Below are 20,446 nucleotides of genomic sequence, written 5' to 3'. Positions count from 1 at the left end.
CTTATAAATGGCTATTTAAACTTCCCAAGCTAGAAAAACATTTTGAGGATTTTGCACAAGGTTTTTTAAACAAACAAATGGAAATAATGCATGGGTCCTTACTTCATCAAAAGTTCACCTTCTAGCAATAAGTATATGATGGAGCATGAACCAACAAATGTTTTCAAATTCTTGATCTGGTCACCCTAATGAACCAGAGGCAGGCAGGGCAATCCTTACAGCAGCAGCCAGCTTACGCACACCGTCATTGGGAGTCCATCAAGTTTCGTTTTTGTTTTTTTAAAAAAGAATAACATCATTTAATAAAACTGATATGCCACTCGATTGTAAAAAAACAAAACCAACCAACCCCAAACCTCAAAGTGGTTTACAAAATGAATAAAGACAATGAGATTTTCAGTAAAAGCAACTATTTAAAATATTCAAACATAATTAAAATGAATGCTAAGTTGAAAAACAGCTTGAAACAAGCACCAGCATTCTAAGTTACCTGAATAGGCTTCCCTAAACAAAAAAAGTTTTGAGCAGGCCCCCAAAAAGTACAGTGAAAGTGCCTGCCTGATGTCAATAGGCAGAGTGTTCCTGCCACACTGAAAGATTGATTTCTTACAAATGCAGAATGAGTATTATGTACAGGGGTGGAGGGGGGGCAGTGGGGGCGGGCTGACCCAGGTGTCACCACTGAGGGGGTTAACAAAATGGCGGGCGGCACTCACCGCGGGGCCTGCAGTTCGCCTAAGCCACGCGTCTCTCCTGGGAGTGCCATGGTGGCTTGGGCGCCCACAGGCTCTGCACTGCCCCAAACAGCTGTAGGGCGGCTGAGTGGGAGGAGGCAAGCAGACTCCTTGGAGGCCCCGTGGAATGTCCTGCCCCGGCTGGCCCCGCCCCCTGCAGGCGACTGGCCCCGCTCCACAGTTGGCTAGCCCCACCCCCAGGCGCAGGTGCCCGATCGGCTTGCTCCACCGCTGATTATGTAGCACCTGTAACAGTGCCAGTTCCGTAGATCCGCTGAATGGACATCTATGGGGTAAGGCAATCCCCACAGGTAAATTGCCCCCAAGTTGTTAATAAACCAGGGAAAAGAGGTACATCTTCAGGATATGATGAAAACTGTGTAATGAAGCTGCCAGACACCTCTGGAAGGAAAAAAAAATCCACAATGTAGGAGCTGCCACAGTCAACACCTTCTTCTGAGTTAAGCACATGCACCCCAAACTTCTGAGAGCCCTGGGAGAGCTGATCTTAACACCCAAGAATTGGTACCAGAAACAAACAGGCAACTGATGCTGTTTTAGGAGTTCTAAAGGGAACTCCAGCTAGCATTTTGGCTGCTGCATTTTGGACCAGTAATAGTTTCCAAGTTGTCTCCAAGGTCAGCCCCACAAAGAGTACATTGCAGTAATCCAGTATGGAGTAGTCATGTACCAGCCAAGCAAAGCCTGTAAAGGAGAAACAAGGCTAAATTCTTGCAGCTGGCTGACAAAGAGAAGCTGCGGAGGGAATGCCCTGAAGTTCACTGCTATAAGTTCTATGTCTTATTTTTTTACTCGTCTTGGGAAGCTAACAGGCATGCATTGCAATCGTAGTCAGAACTCACATAATATGATATCCTCACCCTTAACTGACTTCTGGAGGTACTCTGGGAATTCTACACATGTACACACATGGAGAATTATTTCTCTCTGTGATAATAAACTGAAATGGAGGCTTTAGGGTTTTATTTCTGCTAAACTCCTTCAGATGATGAGTCATTAAAATAATAATAATAAAGGGTTACTCAGTGCGGCACAACCCTAAAGAAGGTGCAGCCCATACTAATTATAATGATTTAACATGGAGGACGAGCCCTTCCAGCAGCATCTTCCTGTGTGGGGGGCACAATTTCAGTGATAAGATTGGTTTCAAGTGAGTTGCAAGAGGTGCTAATTATACAGCTTGTCCCTGTCTTCTTAACCAAACTGGGGAACAGGGAGCTTGGAGAAATGTATAAAGGTCACTGTGAAGAAACCTAACTAGTTAGTGCTTCCTTTGCTGGAATTTCTATAAGTGAAACTTCTTTGAAAACAAAGTTCATGACTGAAGGGGAATGGTTGGGACTTATTAATGTTGGAATTTAACAGCTGAGTGGACTCCATGTGCCTTAAATGCCATAATATATGTGTCTCACAAGTGTGCTGACTGGGGCAAGGTTCTTCATCCCTCTCCTATCTTCCCAGCTGCCTCTCTTCATGGCAACACCGACATGGGAGCCAGCGCCTTCCCCCCTCTTCCCAGAGGCACTTTTTGCTGTGTCTGACATAAGGACACAAGCAAGAAGTTTTCAGCTTCTTTAGATCTAGTGGGGGGTTGGCCTAAATAGGGCACTGCCTCACAAACTTCTGTCTGCCCCCACTAAATGCCCAGTCCAAGGGTAGCCCTGCCTGTTGCCTTCCTCCTCCTCATTGTTGCCCTTGCAGGGAGAGGGGTGGGGAATTAGTTGGCTCTGTCTGTGATTGGCTCTGGTTCCAGCTCCTGTTGGCCTCTCTGCCTTTTGCCCTATGAGTCCCAATGGACACCACCCACCTCTGTTTACGTCCCTGGTTTGTTACATCCCAGTTTTCAGACAATGGCAGCTGAGGCTGTGGCAGTCTCTACGAATGACAGAAAGCAACATTTGGTCCCAGGCAGCCTACATTGCCCCAGGACTGCTAAGAGTCTGGGAGAAAGAGCAACTCATGGTCTAGCCCTGAAGAAGACTAGACAGCTGACTCTACATAAACAGAGCCTTGCTGGATTGCACCAAACACCCACTTGATACAGGAGGGAGGAATCTATGGCCCCCCAGAAGCTGTTGGACTACAACTCCCATCACCCCTCCATCCATTGGTCGTTGTTGCTGGCTGGGGTTGATGGGATATGGAGTCCAACAATGCTTGGATGGTTCTCCAATTCTCTTTTCAGCCAGTTGCTTCTGAGAAGCTTACAACATCCTTTTTGCTCATCCTCAGCATCTGCCATTCCAAAGTACATTGCCTCTCAATTTGGAATTTCCATTTATCTACCATAGCTAATTATTGTATTGTTAGACTTCCGTCTGAGGCTGGGGGTTCTGCTTCCACAGCTCTGGCTGTTCATCAACCACCTGGGTCCACTCCTCCATGCTCTTTGGAGTGCCAACTTGAATAAAATATTGGGGGGGGGAGTAAGCCCCACCCTGCATATTTGATCACAAGACATGGCACGCACACACACCCTTTTGAATGGCAGTGCCTATCAACTTGGGGAAGGACAGCCCCCTCAAATATTTTATAGAGGGGGCTGAAAGGACCTCAGTCTCTAGGAGTTGGCTTCTATGGCAGAAGACATGTCTGGTTTCCATTCAGTAGTATCCAGCAAGAGTTCCATTCCTTTCAATTCATTCAGCTGAGCAGCAAGGCTAGTGCTTCTAGGCCTGCTTCATAAATTAGCAGCTCAGTTGAAATCTGATTGCTAAAGCTGGGCTGGTGTGGTCCAGCAAGATTCTTCTTGGGTTCTTACATGCCTGGGACCATCCCCAAATCTTGGTGAACCTACTGCCTCATGTCTGCACCCCTATAGTTCCCTGTAGTCTGCTTCAGAGGTCAGCCCTTTTCAAGGTGCCCTGAGTGCCTTTGGACTCTCATCATTTAGCCAAGACAGGACACAACACGCCTTCGGTGCATTGCCTTCCCGAAGCCAATTTTCAATGCCCTGCTTCTTTGATGTTCTCTGAATGGCTCAAAACACCGGTGATGGGACAGATCTAGCTATTCTATATATACAGATGCCCCCTGCGAGCTGTTAATAATACAAATAAATAAAGCAGCGTGCGCTTATGCTGTGGTGTTGCCATAGTATCTTTTTTCTTTAAGACATTGCTTTCCCCTACAGTGGAAGGATGGCAATTTAATAAGCGGAAAACAGAGGTCTGCAGCTCCTGAGCACATGTTTAACCATTATCATGCAATTACACTAATTAGGCATTGGAACGGAATGGATTAAGACTGTCCCACCTCTATCTTCTGGGGGTTTAGGTTGCCAGCTGGCAACAGCTTCCAGGTGGCAGCTTAACTATAATGGGGCTGCAATGTGTCGTTTGGTTTATTACTTGATTCTTTCAGATCACATGGAATGTTTTCATGCAATCAGTGTGCCTTCCTTGTACCAGGCTGATCTCAGGGCATTTGGGGTCAGTGGAGACCAGAACTAAATTAGTATATCTTAGTTTTATAACATGCTGGGCCTCCCCACTCAATATCTACACAGTTTGAAGGCCAAAATATTGTGTTCTTTATTTGGAAACATACTCCGTTGTTCATTTATGAATTGCTTCCTATAACCTCTAATATACCAATATAGGCTTGGGTTAATAACATCTGGAGTATTGTTCTATCAGAATGCCTCACATACCATCGGCGACTAATCAAGGGCATCTCCCCCCCAAATACCTTTGGTCTCCCTTTTTCTCTTTTATTGAAGAAGAACAGAATATTTGAATGCCATCATCATCACAGAGGTATCTATAAAGGGGATATATTCATTAAAAATGTAAGCTTTTTTCTTTCCTTTTTTTAAAAAGGAACCTACCTGTTAGTTGAGTCTGACACCAGAGGTCCTTCTCTAAATATCCCTGCCACTCTGTAGCATTTCTTAATAATAATTACTATTATTTATAAGCCACCATATGACTAGGTTGCCCAGAGAGCCACGTTTTAGATGTTTTCGGGGGGAAAGATTGCCCAGGATTTTATGCCTACTGCTTTTTTTTTTTTTTTTTTACTGTTGCTACGATAAATGCTTTGGTTTCTGATGTTTTTGATCTGTTTTATATTTGTTTATGGTTCTCTTTTGTAGCCTATCTTGAAAATCTAGATTAATGAAATTATGTTCCGCAAAAAATGAATAGCTTCCTATGAAGCTATTATTCCTATGAAGATCCTTACTTGATCTTCTTTCCAGTAAGACCCAGAATCATTTTCATTTTTTGTGCAGGCCCTGCAACAAAATGTTGCAGTGTGGAATGTTCCTGTTCAGGGTTCTAGTGAGCCAGCCAGGTCTTCTTCCAAAATGCAACATTCTGTTCCTCCTCCACTCTGGTTTTCTGATTTAACCCCTTCAACGGTAGCCACTTGAACCACTCCTTGGACTGTTCTTGCAGGAGGGTTCCCTTGAAATCTCCCAAGCATGTTGATACTTGCTGTGTGTTTCTCGGTGGCATTTGGGGGCTACAGTCCTGTTGGCAATCACCAGTTGAATCAGCCATTTAGAAGGATGGGGATGAGATTCCATCTGCCTGGGTCCAGAAGTGTTAACTAACTTCAGGCTTGCTTCAGGTGGACCACTTCAGGTGGTCTTGTATGGTGCTATTGGATCAATCAAAGTGCTAAGCAAGCTACAGAGCAGAACAGCAGAAAAGCTGAGGAGATGGCTATTTTGGGAAGTAATCTAGGTCACCTGAGACTGGCAAGCATGCTAGAGATCACAGCTACCTATCTAACCCTGCATGGTGAGTTTCATCTAGGGTTGGGGAAGAAATTCAATTCAGTTTGCATTTAAAGTTGAATCAACTTAATTCTCTCTTTCCAAAACAATACGCAAACCAAAATACAGTGATCCTTGAAGAATGGCACTTCTCTAAATTTTGCAAAGCACTTTTCCAGCAAAGTAATGTGCACAAAAATGCATATACTACGGTAAAGTGTGCATACAAATACATATATTAGTGGAAATAGGAAACAAAAATGCATGATATTAGTTGGAAATGCTTTGCAGAAATGTGTATATTCGAAGAAAATTGCACTAAAATGCTTACAAATTTTCATGAAGATTTAAATATATAAATATATTGCAAACCAATTTGAACAACTGAATTTAAGATTGGGGGGGGGGGGGATGAGAAACAGAGAGAAATTGAAACAGGCAAATTTGCCTACCTCTAGTTCTGTGCTAGAGATCGTTCAGCATTAACTCCTTTTAAAACTTTTGAACTCCTTTTAAAACTTTCCACAGTTCAGCAAGGAGGACTGTTGCCCTTAGCATGTGAATAAAAAGCTGATGCCATAATCTGTAGGGTGGCCATGTTCTTATCTGCATGGAAGCAGTCTTCCGGGGCGCAAAGAGCAGAACAGCCATGCTCCTTTGCACACTGATGGATTTCAGAACAGTGTGGGTGGCTCTCCGTCTCTATGGATCTCTAAGAATGCGGGGAGGACAGAGAAAAAAGCACTGCACCGCCTGGGGAGAATTCTGTGACTTGGGACATTAAATGCCTAAAATAAACCAAAGAAAGTCTTTAATCTCCCTCTAATTAACAAGCCATCCCTGCATGAAAGAGTCTTTTGAAAGCCAGTTTGGTTATGCATTACTTCATTATCTTCCTGTGATGTTTATAATTGTTGCATGTAAAGGTTCTGTGCATATTTACCTGGTTTTGGCCCGAATAAAAAAGAAAAAAAGGCATGCATTTATTCAGTTACAAGCTTCTATCCACGTGTGTGTGTGTGTGTGTGTGTGCTTCTCCCACTGCCCCCTCCCCCCACATAGAAAAATCAAAGCAACTTGTGCCTCCATCATGCTTAATGGATGTGAAAAGCTCTACATGTTGAAATTTCTTCTCCTCTACTATGCTGCATCCTGTGCATTCCCAGTGCTAGTTCTTGAAGCCTCGTTCGCACGACGATATACACAATCCATATTGATCCTGTAGCTTCTCGACAAATACTGCCGTTTGATGCATGTTTCAGAACGGTGTCAACATTTGAGAGAGCCTTCACACCTGCACAGATGAGTGTACATTGCAGATTGCTTCATGAATGGTCAAAGAAACCAAAAAGGTCATGCACATCAGGGGAAGACGTCCCCACCCACCTCTCCCCCTCTCTGATATGAACAAGACTGCGCAAATGTGGCTTGAAATGCAGCAGAAGAGGAGCAGACTTCATTCTGTTTTAAGCTGCAAATATGAGTATACCTGCATACAAGCCTCTTATTTCCAAAGGATGTCAGTTACTGGGAAAGATTTGTGGCTTTGCTCTGAAAAGCAGCGGGGTGTGTGCGTGCGTGTGCGTGTTCATGTGCATGTGTGTGTGTGTGTGTGTTTGGAGAATATCAAAACCAGTCATAAGTCACCACCACCACCCAGCTGCATTGACATTACTTGTAGATCAGGCTGCCTCTTGGAACAGATTAATTACCGACAATCAGAGATGCTGGGTTGTATTCAGCAATGTCATTCCACACACACAGTAGATCTCTGTTTGCACAACAGAACTCTCCTCTCTCCTGCATCCCATGTGACGGACAGACCACTGGGTCATCATCCTGGAGACCCTTAGCCAATCATGGCAGGGAGGAGAAATGGAAAATCAGGAGAGACTGAGGATGTAAATGGAGATTTTGACAGTTTAACTGGCAGGTAAGGGCTGGCTTGAGGGACGCGGGTGGCGCTGTGGGTAAAAGCCTCAGCGCCTAGGGCTTGCCGATCGAAAGGTCGGCGGTTTGAATCCCCGCGGCTGGGTGGCCTCCCGTTGTTCGGTCCCAGCGCCTGCCAACCTAGCGGGAAGGTAAACGGCGTTTCCGTGTGCGGCTCTGGCTTGCCAGAGCAGTGATGTCACGCTGGCCACGTGACCCGGAAGTGTCTCCGGACAGCGCTGGCTCCCAGCCTCTTAAGTGAGATGGGCGCACAACCCTAGAGTCTGTCAAGACTGGCCCGTACGGGCAGGGGTACCTTTACCTTTACTTTTAAGGGCTGGCTACAGAAGTAGCTAGTTGTGCTTAAGGGTTTGTCAGGCAGAACAAATCTGTTTAATTTCCTCAGGTGGAGGGAAAGGACCTAGAAAAGGGCTAGAGGTGCTTTAACAAGAAGGCTAAAAGTGGTTAGCCATTCTAGGAGAAGATCGTTTCAACAGAGACCGTTTTGTTTTGATAATTATTAGTAAAGTTCTTATTTAAACCTAAAACAGCATCTCTGACACACATAAAAAGTATTGTGCCTTTGATAGTGAAGCCCTAAAGCTTCATCCTGCTTTGGGGTTTTGTTAATAAAAAAAAAAGTTTTCATCTTGCCTCAGCTTTAATTTATACACAGTTCAGGGAATAAATTGTCACAGGAACCCCCAATATGAAGAGTCCTTGCTGCAGGTTTACATCCAATGCTACCACATATAGAGAATCCCTGAATTCTCAGTGGCTTTAGAAAGGAGTGATCAAGGGGAAATCACCTCAGACTTGGTCATGTTGCCACACTTCCATCTTCACTGAGGGAGTTTCTCTCTCTCTCTCTCTCTCTCTCTCTCTCTCTCACTCACACACACACACACACACACACACACACACAAAATCCTGGAGCAGAATTTGGGGGTTCACAAGGAGAGGAAAGCAAGGGGAAGCAAACAGAAGTCGACTCATGCCGCACTGGATACAACCCATTAATTTCTTATAGCAAAACATTTGGCCTCTGCCTTGTTCAGCAGCTCAGGTGTGAATCAAAGGATGATATTCACAAAGACACATCTATGTATCTCTATAATAACAAGGCCCCACCCCCAAAACATCCTTCTTTCTTTTAAGGAGGATGTTAGCTAGTTTATGTATGTTCATTCTGATTTTTTTTTCCATCATACACAAACAGAAAGTTTCAGAAAACTCTATTTCTACACAAAGCAACCTTCCACACCAGTAATAAACCACTGCTATATACAAACATGTAGTCATCACCATACACAAGTTTTGTCTTTAAAAAATTCTGTTTTCCTCCATCACAGTTTGGGTTGAATTTTTTTTTTCTTTTTTAAATTCAAGAGGGCATTGATCATTTGGCACATTGTTTATTTGCTTTCGTATGACCAAAAAAGATAATTGAACAAGGGAGCACTGTTAATGATGGATTTTTATTGATTTGTTTATGGTAAATAAACACCATTTGTCTACAGAAATTGAAAACATTCCATTTTGGGACTACAGGCAAACTTTTCCATATTTTACAAATGAAAATCCGCATAATGAGACAAAGACGCCTGCTTGCTGCAATTTAAAATATTTATTGTAATTAATCCTTATCTGGAAACAAAGTGAGGCATTGATTTGAAGACAGCATACTGGAAGCCAGGCCCTGTGAGGATTCTCAGCTGTGGATTTTCCAAACAAAATCATCACTACTATGAGTCACTTTTAGGGCAAAGGATAATAGCAAATGTCAGATTTGCTAAACAGGCTTGCCATTTCTCTATGCACATTAATCCTGTTCATTAGCAAGATATCAGTCCAATCCACCTTTGGCAGAATAAAGAAGGCAGTGGCTGTTCACAATCCCCTATCATCAAGACCACTTGAAAGTAGCATTGCCACATGGAGACTAGCTAGAGGCCCTGCATAAAAAAGTTCCAGAACAGGAAAAGTAGTTTCATGGAACCTGTGTGGATTTGGATGGAATTCACTTATAAAGGTTGGGGAATACTGACCCCAGTCAGAAATCTACACACACACTGGTGTTACTTATATTTGTGGATCAGGTTCCTTGTGGGGGTTTTTTACTTCATTGCAATAGTGTTTGGACTGTGTTTGCCTGCATGACGAGTCATCTCGTCAGTGCATAAAATGGTTTCCCTTTTAGAAGAAAAAGCAAACCACTCTGTCTACTACAGGCTTGCGCAGGCTAAGCTGTCCATGTGGCCTGAGTCCTGTCCTAAGCCCTCCCTCCTTTATCTACAGGCTTTCATGTTACTTCCACATGGGCACGCCCATTGGCGTACGTTTGTTGGAAGCACTTCCCAATTTTCAGGATTAAAAGGGACCTGCAGCTGATTCTGGCACCGTGTTTCTCTGACTGAAGCCGCATCGAAGGAAATGCTAGACAAAAACAGCAAACAGCATACTCAGAGAGGAGTATGAAGCGTGCTATTTGCAAACTCTTTTGGAGCTGGAATGCCAGTTGCAAGCATCATGAAGACTGACATCTGACTACCCTTGCATTTGGATGGGTTTCGTCCCGTATTAGCTTATGGCCCACACAAGAAATGAAACACTGGAATCATCCTTTACTAACACGTTCCATTTTAAGCATGTGGGGGTGCGCCTGGCCACATGCCTCTCAGGGGGTGGGGGCACAAAGTGCCATGCTTAAAATGAAATCCGTATGTCCATGCATTGCTAAATCTGGACCATAGCCCGCCAGGAAGGAGCACACTATAAAGAATCACCTGCGAAGTAGGTTTCAGCAAGCAGAAAGGAAGGAAGAAGAAAAAGGGTTATGGATGGAACATTGAATGGTTGGGAGAAATCGTTCGGAGGAATGAAAACAATGACAAAGCACACCCCCTGGCCATGTCTCATTCCTCTTCCTCCAACGCACCATCCCATGAAGACCTTCTTCCGGGATGTTGTCGCTTCTCGTCGACGCGGCCCTTGCTTACGTTATCGAGCAACTCTAGCAGCAAGCTGCCTTTGCTACATTCAAAGGAATCCTGGGGCTCGCAGGGGACAGTAGTGTAGTCTGGGTTCTCTACATCCATCAGGTACCTCTTGCCCGGATGCTGTCGTTTCTCCAAGTTCTGCTCGCCCTCATCCATCTCCTCCTCCCAGCTCCTCTTGCCAGGGTGCTGTCGTTTGCTGTAAGTCAGGTACCTCCTGCCTGGATGTTGCCTTTTGGAGAATTCATCCAGGTAAGCTAGCTGGCTGCTGCTAGGGAGGTCAAGGTATTGTTCTCGCAGGTACCTCCTGCCTGGGTGCTGCCTCTTCTGCACTTCCGAGTAGGGATCAAATTCATCCTCTTCCTCTCTTTTCCCAGGGTGCTGACGCTTCACAGTTTCTCCGTAAGATTCCTCATCCACATCCTCCCTTTTCCCGGGATGCTGCTTCTTTTCTAGATCGTAGAGAGATCTCTTTCCAGGGTGCTGCCTTTTCGAGATCCAGTCTGGCTGAAAAGCTCCTGGCTCTGCCCAAGGGAATGAACAGCATTAAAACACTCCAAGAATAACGTTGTTCTTGATTGAAAGGGAACATTTATTTATTTAACACCTATTAGATGCCGCCTGAATGTAATAAAACCTCTAAACAGTTTACAAAAAAGCCCACACCGTTCATTTAACACCAATTAAATTAACGGTATCAATAACATACAGTTAAAAACAGGTAGTCAAAACATTCAAAAGGTAATTAAAACCAACAGTATGCTTAGAAAATTAAAATGCATGTTAGCATTCTAGATATCTGGATGGACTTGCCCAAAAGCTGTCAAGTGGATATATTTGGGAGTCAGACAATCCTGATGTGCATATGCTAATTTATATGTATCTAATATAATTTTATGCATCTGGGGATGTCTACTATATTTTCCCTACTATACACATTTTTATATGCAGCTTTACACAATAGGCACACTTTTGCCAAGTTATTTTCCCTTATGTAATGCATTTTGTATGCTGTTTTCACTAATGTATGCATTTAAATGCACGCATTACCCCCTTGTATATGCATTTGTGTACACATTACTTGGCTGAAGAACTGCACTGCAAAATCCTATTATGGGAAAATTTGAAGGATGGTTGTGTTTCAGTTCTTGTATTGCTTCAGCACCTGTGAATGTTGTTATGTTAGCCTGTAAATGTGAACTGAATTGTCCCTTTTCTCTCTCAGTGCTCCCACACTATCCATTGTCATTTTAGTGTGTTGTCTGAATAATCCTTCTGCATTTCTTTAGACCTAACTTGTATGACTTCTTGTTTGTGTGAATGACACCTTGGGGACATATTATACGGATGCTGCAAAAACCATGCATGCACAAGGAGCACTCATTCCACAATAAACACCCATCCGGAAGCTCCCTGAGATATTCCTTTTTTACAATTATCTGGGAATGGAATTAAAGTGGAAGTCTTAACCCCGTGGTCAAGATCCTTCTCTTTGGTGGATCCAACTGGTGTTCTTGCTTAAGTGACCAAAAAAAAAAATATATCTATGCAGGGTCTGTCGAACAATATAAAACTATTATTAATAATACACACCCCCAATCAGCAAACACTAAAAGCAAGTATACAATACTAGTGTCTGGATAGGCTAGCTGAAATAATAAAGTGTTTAGAAGGCTTTTTAAGATAGTATAGCATGGGTGCCTGCCCAATGTTAATTGTTGAGAGAACATATTTGGAAAGTTGCAGTCAGATGCAGCCCCAGTACAGACCAGTCTCTCAGGCATAGGCAGGTTAACTCATGTTCTTCCAGGAACATAGGCTGCAGCTTTATACTGAGTTGGACCATCAGTTCATCTAGCTCAGTAGTATTTACACCAGAGGTGGGTGAGCTTCAGGTGGGCAGGATCTACTTTGTTTTTTACTAGAACCAACCAGATCCAGGTGCAAAACAGTGATAGTGGTCATGGGGGGGGGGGTGATAACACAGATGAAAGAAGAAACATCCCTCTCAGCACAGGAATCTGTTTTCGGTATCAAACTTCTGCTAGCAAATTCCAAAAAGTCCATCTCTGGTGCCACACACTCTCAAAACCTCCTTTCACCTGAACACAGCCTAAGCTAGAAGGGGAGGCTTTTTGTTCTTGCTATTTTGAAAAAAAATATGGAGTCAGAACTCCTTGATGATCCAATGTGCAATATGATTTAGTTAGTGCATTGGAAGACGGGAAAGCGACTGTTTGAAAAGAACAAGGGGTTTACCCTAACACTGTGAGCAACAACGTTAACACAACAAGCTAAATACAGTTGCAGCATCCAAAAGCCCTCTCTTAACCCTCAGTTTGCCCTTAACTTCTGCAGGTCTCCCTGTGTCACCATATATATTGTTGACTGCACAGTTGATCCCAACCTACTAACTGCACACCCCTGGTCCCTATAGACTGTCAGTGGCTCTCCAGGGTTTTGTCAGCCATACCTGGATATGCCATAGATTGAACCAGAGACCAGCATGCACATACTGAAAGGAATAGTGCCTCTTCCCTAGAGAGGCCAGTCTGAAATGGAACTGAGTGGATAAGGGAGCAAAAATGTGATTTAATAATGAATGGCCCGCATCTCAGCATGCAGCAACTGAGGAAGGTGCCTCTTCTTCCTAACAAATGTCATTAAATTCCCTAAACCTCAACACACACACACACACACACACACACACACACTTTGAGGCCCTTTACAAACAGGGAAGTGGCATATAAACAAATACAGAACTTCAGCTACTGCCAAGGTACACCATTTACCTTTGTTGGGATCTTCTTTGTCATCGTCCACCTTCTTCAAAATGGACTTCAAGATGATGCTTTCTGCCCTTTGGAGGATGCCATCCAGATTGCTCTTTCCCTCGTTCTCCACCCCCTCTGGAAACGGCTGCCCCACGTTGACACAGACGCTGGCAAAAGCCAAGGAGAGCAGCAGCAGGAGCCGCTGGACCGAAGTCATCGTGGGCGGAAGGTCCTGCAGGTAAAACAGGGTGGCAGAGAATGGAGCAAATATGGAAAGAAATGCAGCATTGCTGATAATGCAAAGAAACATGAAACGTCCGGGAGCTAAATGTAAGCTTTCCTGCCATCATCCAGGTCTACTGAAGTTGCCCATGGAAATGGGTGCTTGTCCCTTTAAATATTCTAGATGCACTCTCACTTGACTCGAAGATCTTCAAATGAATGTGGATGTTTGCCTTTGAGCAAACACAAGGACTGACTAAATATGAGAGCAAATGCTGGTGGTACAGTATTTTAACATACAGTGGTACCTCGGGTTAAGTACTTAATTCATTCTGGAGGTCCGTTCTTTACCTGAAACTGTTCTTAACCTGAAGCACCACTTTAGCTAATGGGGCCTCCCACTGCCTGCCGGAGCATGATTTCTGTTCTCATCCTGAAGCAAAGTTCTTAACCTGAAGCACTATTTCTGGGTTAGCGGAGTCTGTAACCTGAAGTGTCTGTAACCTGAAGCTTCTGTAACCCAAGGTACCACTGTATTCATTTAATGATGGAAAACACACACACACACACCTCTCTCTCTCATCCCCCAGCAATGAGCTTTTTAAGTGGCCAAAGAGCTAACTCAATGTAACCTACACTCAGTGCTCCCCCCCCCAAAAAAAATGTTTAGGGGTACTCTCATTTTGACTCAAGAAAATCATCATTTTATACTCCAAATCAGGAAAAATAAACACAGTAAATGGACAAAAGTAAAAAGATTCACAAAATATTCAGGGGTATGCATACCCCTGCGTCCCCCCAGAAGAAAGTACTGCCTACACATATCCAAAGTTATATATAAAACCTTTGCTTCCAAACATTGGCTTAGATTTTGTTTTGTAGTATATCTTTATAAATGCAAAAATGTTTATAATACAATTATCAGCATATAATTATTATAGCTTGCATAAAATTTCTTTCTTTCTTTCTTTAAACCAGTATATTGTTCTAGCTTTAATGAAAATCCATTTTTATTTCGGCTTTTTGCCATTTATTTTCTAACAGCCCTCAAAACATTTTTTAATGAAGCAACGTTAAAAGCTTGAATAAAAACTACACCTTGATGTTATTTTATATTTTGTCTAATAACTTAATGAAATGCATTTTAGCATGCTGGAAAATGTAACAAAAACACAATGTGATTGCTTTTAATGTAATGCCAACTGTTCTATATTTCTAAATCTGGTATCTGGCAAACTATCAATGATTATTTTAAGGCACCCACTTTAATCAAATCAGAGTTACTTTAAAAAAAAAACCAGAATGCTTTGCTAGTAAATGAAATATATGCATTCTTCTTTAAAGTTTTATAAAGCTATAACTCAAATTCAGAGCAGGCATTTCCCTTAAATAAATAGCAAAAAATATAGAACAATGAAGATCATAATTGAAGAAAATCTGTATCTTAGTGTACAGACTTGTGAGGTGTTGTTTAGTTTCAGCCTTCATCAGAAGGGAGAACTTGAGCCAGACAGCCTAGCAAATAAATCTAAATGAAAATTACCTTCTGCCCCGGTGCTTTATTCCTTTGCTGAGGTTACCAAAGAGTTTTGTCCGAGCTCACTGTATTTCTGCAGCTATTCACTCGTCTGAGCTTCGAAACTGTCCCTTCTCCTTTGAATCACATCAGCTCTCCAATAGAACTGCCCCTGAGTTCTCTTTGGTGGGTTAGCTCTTCCCTTCTTATACAGTGCTGTCTCTAGACACATTATGCAAATAGCCGTGAGGGAACTAACGTATGTGATGCGTTGTGTGTCTCCCCCACATACACCCTTCCCCTCTCATTGATGTCAGTGATCTGAAATTTGAATGCACATTAAAATTCCTACAGTTTTTAAGTAACCTCACGATGCTACTTTTTTTGTTTCTTCCTTTGTTTTGGAAAACAGCATTAAATGGGGGGGGGGAGTTTGTGTCTTATATAAAAGGCTCATGAGCTTCAGGTTAGAGAAGGGTTATGAGTCACGTCTAAAGGGCTCAATTCAACAATGCAAACAAGTGTAAAATGATGCGTGTCATGGCAAAAGACCTTTGTTGGCATCCATCTGTCTTGGGAGACCATGGAAGAGTGCACCTTCGGAGCGAAGTTCAACGGTTGGAGACTTACAGTGCCTGCTGTGGCTGTAGAGACCGATACAGGAGAGACATGTTTTATTGCAACTGAGGCAGATGAAGGTGTCTGGTTTTGCTGCTACAGGTGCACCATAGGGTTCCTCTCTCTGCACTCCTCCCAGTGGCCATTCCTTCTTTGGACACTGCTGTGGATTCGGGACTGATATAGTATTTCTCCATGCAGTGCATAGTTCAGCTAGGGAACTTGCACCGCCAGCAGGCAGTGATGGCCACCAACTTAGACAGCTTTAAAAGAGGATTGGACAAATTCATTGAGAATAAGGCTATCAATGGCCACTAACAATGATGTCTGTTATGCTCTCTCTCCACAGCTGGAGGCAGTAATGTTTCCAAGAATCAGTTGCTGGGGGACCACAGGTGGGGAGAGTGTTCTTGTGCCCAGAACCTGCTTCCCATAGGCATCTGGTTAGCCACTGTGAGAACTGTGAGGACGCAGGACTAGATGGGCCACTGGCCTGATCCAGCAGCCTCTTCTAATAAGTGAAAAGCAAACTAAAAAAAAAAAATGGCATAGAAACTATAGGTTTGATGTATTGATGTGAGGACCTCTCATGGGCAGATTTTCGGTTCTGCTTCCTGTGGAAAGTGAAATCATCCACACGCAAGGAGGCAATTTCCTGCAGTCCATCGATGTGCATTGCACACTCTGTACCAAGGGTTGAGAAAACGCCATCCAATATACATTTTGAATTGAAGTACTGTGATTATATTAACAAGCCCCACCCTCACCCCAAACCACAGAGTATCTTGAGTATCTTGTTTTAACCCATGCAGTTTCTTCATCTGGCCTATGCATCTCCAGTAAAGCATTTATTAGAAAATTTTGCTGCATTTTGTTAAATTCTCTTGGACTATATGTTGACAATGAGACAATTAAAAAGTGTCAGTTCATGTTCCAATGTGTGAAGAGAAAGAAATAGCTGTGACCATAGAGAGTGGGTTGTCAAGTGTATCCATTTCATTTTTTATTTCACTGCAGACTACAGTAGAAATCCAGAGGCAATAATATCTCCTTTTGTTATCTATCATCCACTCTGTGCCCCCTACCCCAGAAGCGACACAAACTCAAATGCTGTGGATGCAGATCATTCAACAATGCAAAATTACATACACATTATTAGCTGAATCATTTATCTTGAGAAGAGATTTGAGCTACCTTGATGCAGAATTTGGATTTTATTTTGTTGGTGATCAGCCTTACCTTTTCTTCCATCTGTCAGTCCTACAAGGAACGCATTCAGTGGAACTGCCCTGTTACGTCCTCTTCATACATACTTGTATATCACTTAATTATAAATTGCAAGATTAAGTGATGACCTACATGCGTGAATGTGCCATCACTGCCTAAAAAAACATAGGTAGATGTTTTGCGTCACCTAAAACACAATACCTTCCAAAATAATAAAAGAAGCAGTCCACACATTCGCCATCAAGTCTTCAAGATCTAGTTTACATGCTCACAAATTCTGCGATCATGTCAGTGCATGGTTGAGCACCGGTGACATGGTATATTGTCCAGTGTGGATGTTACATATGTTCGAATTAAAGTCCAGTTCCATGGTCCTTTTCACATTTTTTTTAGATGAAAGGGCCCTCAAGATTGCCCATATGCCCTGTAAAAGGTAAAGGGACCCCCTGATCATTAGGTCCAGTCGTGGCCGCCACTGGGGTTGCGGCGCTCATCTTGCTTTATTGGCCGAGGGACCCGGCGTACATCTTCCGGGTCATGTGGCCAGCATGACTAAGCCGCTTCTGGTGAACCAGAGCAGCAAACGGAAACGCTGTTTACCTTCCCGCCGGAGCGGTACCTATTTATCTATTTGCACTCTGACGTGCTTTTGAACTGCTAGGTTGGCAGGAGCAGGGACTGAGCAACGGGAGCTCACCCTGTTGCGGGGATTCGAACCACCGACCTTCTGATCAGCAAGTCCTAATTGATACAGATTGGGGAGAAGGAGTATGTGTGCTAGTAGGGCCCCATTATACATACTAGACTGTGGCATCAATGAGTGAGCAAATTGGGCCCCCAAAATTGAAAAATGAACTGGAAGAGATCAATTGATGTCCATGCGTGTGTGAACTTTCAAGGCCTTCATTGTATACCCAGTGACTGAAAGCAACTGCTGTATTTTCAAGCATGACATAGTCTTACGCTGAAGAGACAAATTGTTTCTAAAGCTGTCATACAAAAAGATGTTTTTGGTCTTTTGAGTGGGATTCAAATCTTCTCTTCTTTTTTTAAACTAAGGAAACTTGAAGGGTGATGAAAATAGGAGCACAACAGCTTCACGGCTTTATAAGGATCCTGTCAAGTTTAATCAAAGTCTCTGTCACTATTGTTTACGACATTAGACATCAGGGCCCGAGATCCTCAGGGTCTTCGTTGCTAGAAAATTGGATTTGGGCATCTGCAACTTAGTTTACTCTAGTGGGCCAGTAATTAGAAAGAGACACACACCACTGAGACAAAAGAGGGGTTGACACAGAATAATTCAGGTGACAACTGATCTTCTGAATTGGGAGCTGGGGCTGTACTGTGATTTTAAGATTGTCCTGGAAGCACACAAGAGAGCTGCTCATCAAACTGCAACAGGTTGATAATGTAGGGGCGGAAAACCCATCTACTATATATTTTGGAAAACAACTTGTTTGTCCATCCATCCGTTTATCCATTTATCCGTTTATCCCTATTGAGATATAATCACCAAACTCGGCACAAGAATTCCTAGGTTTGGGGTGGGAATATTCACTGATGTTTGGGTGCCAGGTGCCATTTTGAATCAATATGGCAGGCTGAAACTTCACTTTGGCAAGACTTCACTCATTTTTTTGGCATCGGTTTGGCTACCTTTTGAGATATCATCACCAAACCTTCCATGAGGAATCCTGAGGTGGGGGCAGCGATCTTGGTAAATGTTTGGGTGCTGAGCACCATTTTGAATCAAGACAGCAGACCAAAATGCGACTTTGTCCAATCTTTGGTGTGTCAGGTAAAAATATAGCTATTATGCTATCAATTTTTTTAAAAGTGCTTTTATTGTTTCTTTGAATTCCTGAGCAGTGCCAAGCACTTTCAGCTAGTGCCTTTTCCAGTGGGAGCCAATCTATTGACTGCAAAAAGTTATAGGAAGTGCATGCCATTAAAAATTGTTAAGGAGCTGGCAGCCCAAGCAGATGCTGGCCAAGAACAAGGGGTTTCCAGAGAAGAAAAACACAGCATGCTACAGAAAGAAAGCCAGATCCTTTACTGATATGAACAATTAGTTCCAGTGGTTCTAACAGAACTCCACCAATATTGTACCAGCTCAAGAGTTCAGATCTCCACTACACAGGCTGTATGCCTGGAGGAATCAGTGGAATCACAGTGTTAACCTCTGTACCTTCAACCACAACCTCAGGCACCCTGAGGATTCTGGATCTCTGCTCTCAAGCACTTAGATTGGAGCACTAGCCAGTAGCACTAGTCAGTCGCACTGACTAGCACTAGCTTGTCAGTCATAGGGGAAGGATCTGTGATCATCAGAACTAACAAAGCACTGTGCCTTTGCCAGCTCAGTTTGATTTCAAGCTACAGGGGCAAATGGAAAGCAGGTTTGAATCCCCACAACAGGGTGAGCTCTGTTGCTGGCGTCTCCGTGCGCTCTAGTTTCCGTCACGGTGTTCTGTTGCACCAGAAGCCATTTAGTTATGCTGGCCACATGATCCCGAAAGCTGTCTCTGGACAAACGCCAGCTCCCTCGGCCTGAAAGTGAGATGAGTGCTGCACCTCATAGTCGCCTTTGACTGGACCTAAGCATCCAGGGGTCCTGTACCTTTTACCTTTACTTACTAACAGCCCCCATGTTTGCAGATGTACAAAAAAAATATTTACGGGAAGAATCCTAAGCACAGGTGATCAGCTATGTGCGTTCGCAACTTAAAGGAAGGACTGGACCCTGATTAATAACAAGACACAAGGCTTTGACCAGCAAGGCTCTCAGAGAAAAGTGCGTAAACCACACCCCTCGCCAGGCCATTTTATTAGCAAAAGAATCTTTTACACAGGCTGGCTTCTGGTACATCGCTTTAAGAGCAGTCTTGCAATCAGCGTTTTCATTTTCATAAGCCAATTGTTTCATTGAAACTTCAGAGGCTTCAAGGTTTGGAATTAAAGTACTGGCTCTTCTTAGCCCATCAAGAATGCCATGCAAGCCATTTTCTGTCACACTTCGCTTCAATTTGTTAAAACCTGCAAAGGGCAATGATTCACGGGCTCTCTGTTCCTGTGCATTCTGAACAACAGGACAGACTGACAATAATGGCAAGGTGTCAGCTCTTTTTTCTTCACTGCTTCCTTCTGCCATATTTGGAATAGTCAATTTTTGCACTGTGGTCTGAGCCCCTTGTGGGCACTCGTCCACCGAAGGTGGCATGGAATTTCCATTCAACCCAGGCAAATCTTTGGCAAAGGAAGGTGCCAATGGAATTACTTTTGGCATGACCTCAGAGTCCTCTCAGAGAGGCTGGAAATCTAGAGGCTGAGATGGAGGAAACAATATTATGGTATTTTTAAAATCAGCTAGGGGTTGCAACAATATGGGAATATTCATAGAGACAACTGGTGATTGGAGCAAAGGGTTAGAAAGCTTTCCAACCGCGTCTCTACACAAACGCCAGGTGTGCAAGACTTGTAGAGGTGACTCAGGATGTCTATGGAGTGCATCTCCCAGCTCATTCCATTTCTCAATGTAATAAGTACCCCCCTCTGGAAACCAGGGGCACAGTCTAGCAATCTCTAACAACAATTTTTCTACTAAGGGTGCTAAATGCTTATCATGCCCTGCCTGAGCTAGCAAAAATAATAAATTATTCCTATGCTTTTCCTGCACTTGTGAA

General features: G+C 43.3%; 1 protein-coding gene across 1 annotated transcript; it reads right to left on the bottom strand.

The window, feature by feature from the left end:
* Positions 1–9,019: 9,019 nt before the first annotated feature.
* TRH (thyrotropin releasing hormone) lies at positions 9,020–13,439 on the bottom strand. Its single transcript, XM_083429064.1, has 2 exons — positions 13,196–13,439; positions 9,020–10,927 (listed from the first exon to the last, which is right to left on the bottom strand). Exons 1-2 carry the CDS (start codon positions 13,392–13,394, stop codon positions 10,323–10,325), a joined length of 804 nt encoding a protein of 267 aa, XP_083285190.1. The 5' UTR covers positions 13,395–13,439; the 3' UTR covers positions 9,020–10,322.
* Between the last annotated feature and the right edge of the window lie 7,007 nt (positions 13,440–20,446).

The sequence above is a fragment of the Podarcis tiliguerta genome, assembly GCF_965153285.1.
Source record: "Podarcis tiliguerta genome assembly, chromosome: 2".
In the NCBI taxonomy this organism is placed as follows: domain Eukaryota; kingdom Metazoa; phylum Chordata; class Lepidosauria; order Squamata; family Lacertidae; genus Podarcis; species Podarcis tiliguerta.
This window is presented reverse-complemented; position numbering and strand designations above follow the sequence as displayed.

Coding starts and splice junctions, on each gene's coding strand:
- TRH (XM_083429064.1), bottom strand. CDS start 13,394: ATGACTTCGGTCCAGCGGCTCCTGCTGCTGCTCTCCTTGGCTTTTGCC. Junction 10,928..13,195: donor CAAAGAAGATCCCAACAAAG/GTAAATGGTGTA, acceptor TCCCTTGGGCAG/AGCCAGGAGCTTTTCAGCCA.